Raw genomic sequence first — 6,848 nt, 5'->3', positions numbered from 1 at the left:
CGTAGATTGGAAGATAACTTAAGCCAGCATAAAGACCGATCATAAGAAGAAGGAAACTAAAGAGTTACATCAACAAAGTAAATCAGGAATCTGATTATTGGACCCAGAAGTTATAGGATCATGATTGAGAACATAGTAGAATCACTCTTAATATTAGAGGTGCAAGAGAGATAGCACAACAACTATGTTCTATAATGGCTCTACGATAAAGCCAGTTAGAAGGATACCAGTCTCATAAGAATTTAGTATAAAGCTTTCACGAGATTGTGTAAAAAGGTGCATGTATTATAATAGAAGTTCAAAACGTCGATGTGAATTATATCTATGTGGAGGGAAGGTCATAAAAGAGATAGGAGATGTGATGTGAGGCTTTAAAGAAAGTAAGGTAAAGGTGAACAATAAACGAGATACTCAAAAGCAGAAGGTTGAGAATATTCCATACTTGGGATATAAGACTAGAAGCGCGGGGATTCAATACACAGGAATGATAGCAGCAGTGTCAGTAACATATCTTCCAGCCTATGGTCTAGGTATCGAAAAGCCTGATTATGAGAGTAAAGAATAGTTAGAGACAATGTGATGTCTCGCTTGATGTTCCAGAACAATATACGGAAATCTACGGTGCAAGCAAGTTGAAGGAAGGACTTGAATAATATAAATAGATATGTATGGGTCCCAAGCTAAAGTATAGTAAAGCGATAAATTTTTATGACAGGAGTAAGAACGAGAAAGGGCGAGTGAGATGGTGACAAGAACGGATAAGTCATCGGGATTAAGACCCATGAAAACAAGAAAACTAATGGTTTCTCTAAGTTATAGAAAATTCAATATTACCTGAATGAACTCAAAGGAGTCTAAGACTAATAACATTCAGAAGAGATGGAATGTTGCCCTGTTAATAAAATGATGGTGTAGTTATTATAGACAAAAAAAATGATGACGTTTGGACCTTAGATTGAGTAATGATTTGACGAATAAAAGAAAGGGATCTCATGAATTGGACAAGATTAAAATACCTACGCAAGGTGAATCACATTGGGATGTCGTGAGATACGGTTATGAAAGCAGGGTATCGCCCCAGGTGGATCAATCTAATCATTTCATATGTTCCCCGATAAAATGTGAATCCTAGTAGCAATATTACCTAAAAGGTTAAGTTATCAAGGGTAGATTATGGATCAAAATTGAGGTGATTCAACAATGGATGGATAAAAGTTATAAAGTATGAGAGGACATTAGGCCATTTTTCTTAAAGGTGAACAGTAATGTGGAGGCATTAGAAGACATAGATTTATACATATGAGATAAGCAACGAAACTAATATGAGATTTGGTAGCAGGCCTCAGTAACGAGAAATCGAGGTAAGAGTTATGGTATAGTATGACCTATGTAGATGTAGTAAAGTTATACGAATGGATAACCAGGTCTATAAAATAAGATATAGCAATATTCGTAAGTTTGACAAATACCAAGTAAAGAACTTCAGGATTGGCTAAAAGCTGGAGGAAAAAGGGAGAGGAGAGTCGCATAGGCACACTTACAAGGTCAGTATCGTAGAAACAACATAATGGAAGGTAGCAACAGTTACGAGATTGGAAGGAATTCGATCATAAGTCATGGCGTGGGAAAGAGGCCTAAAGGGGGGAATGCCCTGGCCTTTGGACTTATTCATAGAGCAGTTGCCTAGATGGAAAAAGGACTACTAAAGTATTCGCAAGAGCTATGGGATATGAGAAAGATAAGCGTAACAGTCAACATTCGAGGACGAATGTTCCAAAGGGGGGATTAATGTTACACCCCATATTTTCGTGCATGAAAACACGCCATAAATAAATTAAGGGAAGCTCGGAAATGAGATATTACATATCGCATTTTCGTACGATAAAATTTTGTCGTAAGTTAATCGATGTAAGTTCGGGAATAAGATTTTAGTGAGACTATAAATATTATGCCATTTCAAACAAGTGATGAGTAAATTCGTGAAGCTGAGAGGGTAAGCAAATCGAAGGAAACTATTTCAAATGCATATGCATGATACTATAATTATTTCATGATTAACAAAGTTTTCAGAGTTACAGGTGGAGTCATTTACTCTATATTTCCTCCATGTCTGTTATATGCTTATTTATGGACCTTCCATACTCAGTACATCATTTGTACTGACGTCCATTTTGCCCGGGAATGTGGCGTTTCATGCCCACAGATCCTGATAGATAGGTCGAGAGCCCTCCAAGTAGGCTATCAGCTCAGCGGAAGATGTTGGTACGCTCCATTTGCTTCGGAGTTGCATGTTTGGTTGGTATGATTTAGACGTGTATTGTTTGGTATGGCGGAACTCTGTCCCGACCTTTATGAAAATTTCATATTCTTAGGGGCTTGCAGACAGATGTCATGTACGTAAGATATTGTATGGCCTTGTCGGCATATATTCAGGGTACGAGTGGTTATTTTGGGCTTTTAGGCCCGTATGTCTTATGTATAAATTGGTATTATATGTTGTATCCTACGTATTTCACGGCATCCCTTTCGGCTTAGTTATTTATTTTATTATGACATAAAAAGATACGTTATGTTGGTACTCGATTGAGTAAGGTACCGGGTGCCCGTCGCGATCTATCGGTTTGGGTCGTGACAACAAAGTTAGCGGTTACGACGGCTAAGACTGCAACATTTGGTCGATTATATGAAGAACTTGAAAGAAGGGGGAGGGGAGAAGAAGTTGTTCAGGCTAGCTAAGGTGAGAGAAAGGAAGGTCCATGACCTGGACCAAGTGAAGTGCATCAAGGACGGAGATGGAAGAGTTTTGTTGGATGAGGCACATATTCGTCGGAGATGGCAGACTTACTTCCATATACTCTTTAACAAAGAGGGGGACATGAACATTGTGTTGGGTGAATTGAAACACTCCAAGAGTTGTCAAGACTTTGGGTATTGTAGACGTATTAAAGTTGAGGAGATTAAGGAGGCTATGTGTAGAATGAGCAGGGGTAGGGAGATCGAGCTAGACAAAATCCTGGTAGAATTTTGGAAGAGCGCGGATAGGGTGGGCTTGGAGTGGCTCACAGAGTTATTTAATGTCATTTATGATGAAAAAGATGTTCGAGGAGTGGAAGTGGAGTACGATGATCCCATTGTACAAAAGAAGAGGTGATATCCAAAGTTGTAATAACTATCAAGGTATCAAGCTGTTAAGCCATACTATAGAAGGTTGAAAGAGGGTGGTGGAGCTGAGGGTAAGAAGGAATGTGTCTATTCTCCGTAAACAATTCAGATTTTTATTGGGGCTTTCAACCTACGAAGTCATTTACCTTATTAGGAAATCGCCGGAGCAGTATAAGTAGAGGAAGATGGACTTACATATGGTATTCATCGACTTAGAAAAGGCATACGATAAAGTGCGCAGGAGATTCTATAGAGATGTTTGGAGGCTATGGGGGTACGTATTGCATAAATTAGGGCAATTAAGGATATATATAATAGAGCTAAAACCCGGGTGAAGATAGTGGGAGGAACTTGGATCACTTTCCAGTTGTGATAGGGTCGCACCAAGGGTCAGCCCTCAATCCCTTTTTATTTGCCTTGGCAATGGACGCACTGACGCATCACATTCAAGGAAGGTGTCGTGTGCATGTTATTTGTAGATGGCATTATACTGACTGACAAGACACGAGGTGGTGTTAAGGTGAGGTTAGAAGTTTGGAGCTGTAGAGTCTAAAAGTTTCAAGTTGAACAAGATCAAGGACATAATACTTGGAGTGCAAGTTCGTGGTGCGACTCATGAAGTGGATGGGGATGTGAGACTGGATTCACAAGTCATCTCTAGGAAAGGAAGCTTCAAGTTCCTTGGGTCAGTTATACAGGAGAATTGAGAGATTTATGAGGATGTCACACATCGTATTAGGGCGAGATGGATGAAACGTAGGCTTGCTTCTGGTGTTTAGTGTGATAAAAAGGTGCCACCAAAACTCAAAGGTAAGTTCTACTGAGCGGTGGTTAGACCGACTATGTGTGTATGGGGCTGAGTGTTAGCCAGTCAAGATCTCACATGTCTAGAAGATAATGGTAGCAGAAATAAGGATGTTGAGGTGGATATGTAGGCATACCAGAACTGATAGAATTAGGAATTAAATTATTCTGGATAAGGTAGGTATAACATATGTAGAGGAGTAAATGCAGTAGCAAGACTTAGATGGTTCAGACATCTGAAGAGGAGAGACACAGATGCACTAGTGAGCAAGTACGAGAGGTTGGCCTTAGAGGGCCTAAGGAGAGGTAGGGACAAGTCGAAGAAGTATTGTGGTAAGGTGATTAGATCTCTAACTTACCGAAGACATAACCCTTGATATGAAGGTTTGGAAGTCAAGGATTAGGGTAAAATGTTAGGTAGTCGAGTGATTTCCTTGTTCATATTAGTAGTATTAATACGTACTTTCGTATTTTTTAGTCTTAGGTTTCTATTATTGCATGTTGTTTCGGTCATCTTACTATCTTGATATTATTAATACTTATTTTCCATGGCTTCTCACTGTTGTTTTGACTGATTTTCTTTTCATTATTGTTGTGCTTATGATTTACTGAGCCGAGGGTCTATTGGAAATAGTCTATCTATCTCCACGAGGTAGGGGTAAGGTCTGCGTACATACTACCGTCCCCAGACCCCATTATGTGGGATTACTTGAAATAGGACAATTTTACTATTGAGTGAACTTCATTTATTCAAAAATTTATAGTCCTAAAACGTAAAGAATTAGAAATCGGGTTGAATTCATGTTTTATGGCCCTAAAACACCAAAAATGAGCAACAATCATGGCGAAACAATGATCATGGTTCATTAGGTCATTTGTGATGGGCCCAATAAATTTTCGGCGATTCAGGGTCGATCGCCCGAATTCATGAAGATGGCGTGGACATTAGCACAAAAAAATAGAAATCATGCTAAATTCTCGTTTTATGGCCCTAAAATATCAAAAAACGAGGAACAATCGTGCCAAAGCAATAATTATAGTTCATTAGATCATTTCTGATGGGCCCAAACAATTTTAGGCGATCTAGGTCGGTTGCCCGAATTCATGAAGACCGCGTGGACCAAAAATCGAAAATCGTGTTAAATTTCTATTTTATAGCCCTAAAATGTCAAAAACAAAGACCGATCATGGCGAGGTAATGACTATGGTTCGTTAGGTAAGTTTCTGATGGGTTCACAAAATTTTAGTCGATTCAGGGCAGTCGTCCGAATTCATGAAGATAGCAGGGACATTAGCATACGAAAAATCGACAATCATGTTGAATTCCTATTTATTGCCCTAAAACGCCAAAAATCGAGTAACAAAAATGGAAAGCAATGACTATTATTCATTAGGTCATTTCTGATGGGGCCACAAAAATTTAGGCGATTCGGAACCGATCACTTGAATTTATGAAGATAACGTGGACATTAGCACACAAAAAATTGCAAATCATGCTAAATTCTTGTTTTATGACCCTAAAAGCCAAAAAAGATGAGCGGTCGTGGCGAGGAAATGACTATAGATCATTAGGTCATTTTTGATGGGCCCATAAAATTTTAAGCGATTCGGAGCCAGTTGCCCAAATTCAAGAAGATGGCGTGGACTAAATGACTAATGCACACGAAAAATTGAAAGTCGTACTGAATTCCTGTTTTATGGACCTAAAGAGCCAAAAAACGAGGAATGGTCATGGAAAGACAATGACTATAGTTTGTCAGGTCATTTCTGATGGGGCCACAAAATTTTAGGTTTGGAACCGATCGCTTGAATTCATGAAGATAGCGTGCTAAATTTTTATTTTATGGCCCTAAACGTCAAAAAACCAGGAGCGATCGTGGCGAGGCAAAGACTATAGATCATTAGGTCATTTCTAATGGGCCCATAAAATTTTAGGCGATTCGGAGCCGGTTGCCCAAATTCATGAAGATGGTGTGGACTAAGGCACACGAAAAATTGAAAGTCGTACTAAATTCCTGTTTATGGACCTAAAACGCCAAAAAATAAGAAATGGCCATGGAAAGACAATGACTATGGTTTATTAAATCATTTCTGATGGAAACACAAAAGTTTAGACAATTTAAGGTCGGTCGCCTAAATTCATGTAAATGGCATAGATACGAAAAAAAGAAAATCGTATTGAGTTCTAATTTATGGACCTAAAATGCCAAAAACGATGAATGGTCATGGTGAGGCAATGACGATTATTGTTCATTAGGTCGTTTTTAATGAGCTCACAAAATTTTAGGCGATTCGGGGCCGACCGCCCGAATTCATGAAGATGGCGTGGACATTAGTACACAAAAATCGCCAACTGTGCAGAATTCCTATTTTATGACCTTAAAACATCAAAAAGGAGGAATAATCATGGCGAAGTAATAACTACGGTTTATTAGGTCGTTTCTTATGGGCCCACAAAATTTTAGGTCATTCGAGACCGGTCGCTCGAATTCATGAAAATGGCGTGGACATTAGTACACGAAAAATAAAAAATCGTGTTGAATTCCTATTTTATGGTCCTAAAACATCAGAAAACGAGGAACCGTCATGGCAAAGCGATGACTAAGGTTCATTAGGTCGTTTCTGATGGGCCCACAAAATTTTAGGCGATTCGAGGCCTGTTGCCCGAATTTATGAAGATGGCGTGGACATTAGCACACGAAAAATCAAAAATCGTACTGAATTCATGTTTTATGGCCCTAAATGGGCCCACAAAATTTTAGGTGATTCGGAGCCACCTGCCTGAATCCGTGAAGATGGCGTGGACATTAGCATTCAAAAAATTGGATGCTGAATTCCTATTTTATGGCCCTAAAATGCCAAAAAATGAGGAATGACTATGA

General features: G+C 39.0%; 1 protein-coding gene across 1 annotated transcript; it reads left to right on the top strand.

The window, feature by feature from the left end:
- Positions 1-2,683: 2,683 nt before the first annotated feature.
- On the top strand, positions 2,684-3,151 carry LOC142170513 (uncharacterized). The gene has a single exon (XM_075232443.1). The coding sequence runs from the start codon at positions 2,684-2,686 to the stop codon at positions 3,149-3,151; it is 468 nt and encodes a 155-aa protein (XP_075088544.1).
- Positions 3,152-6,848: the final 3,697 nt, after the last annotated feature.

Source organism: Nicotiana tabacum, chromosome 16 (genome assembly GCF_000715075.1).
Source record: "Nicotiana tabacum cultivar K326 chromosome 16, ASM71507v2, whole genome shotgun sequence".
In the NCBI taxonomy this organism is placed as follows: Eukaryota; Viridiplantae; Streptophyta; class Magnoliopsida; order Solanales; family Solanaceae; genus Nicotiana; species Nicotiana tabacum.
The sequence above is the reverse complement of the archived record's forward strand: the minus strand, read 5'-3'. Positions and strand labels throughout refer to the sequence as shown.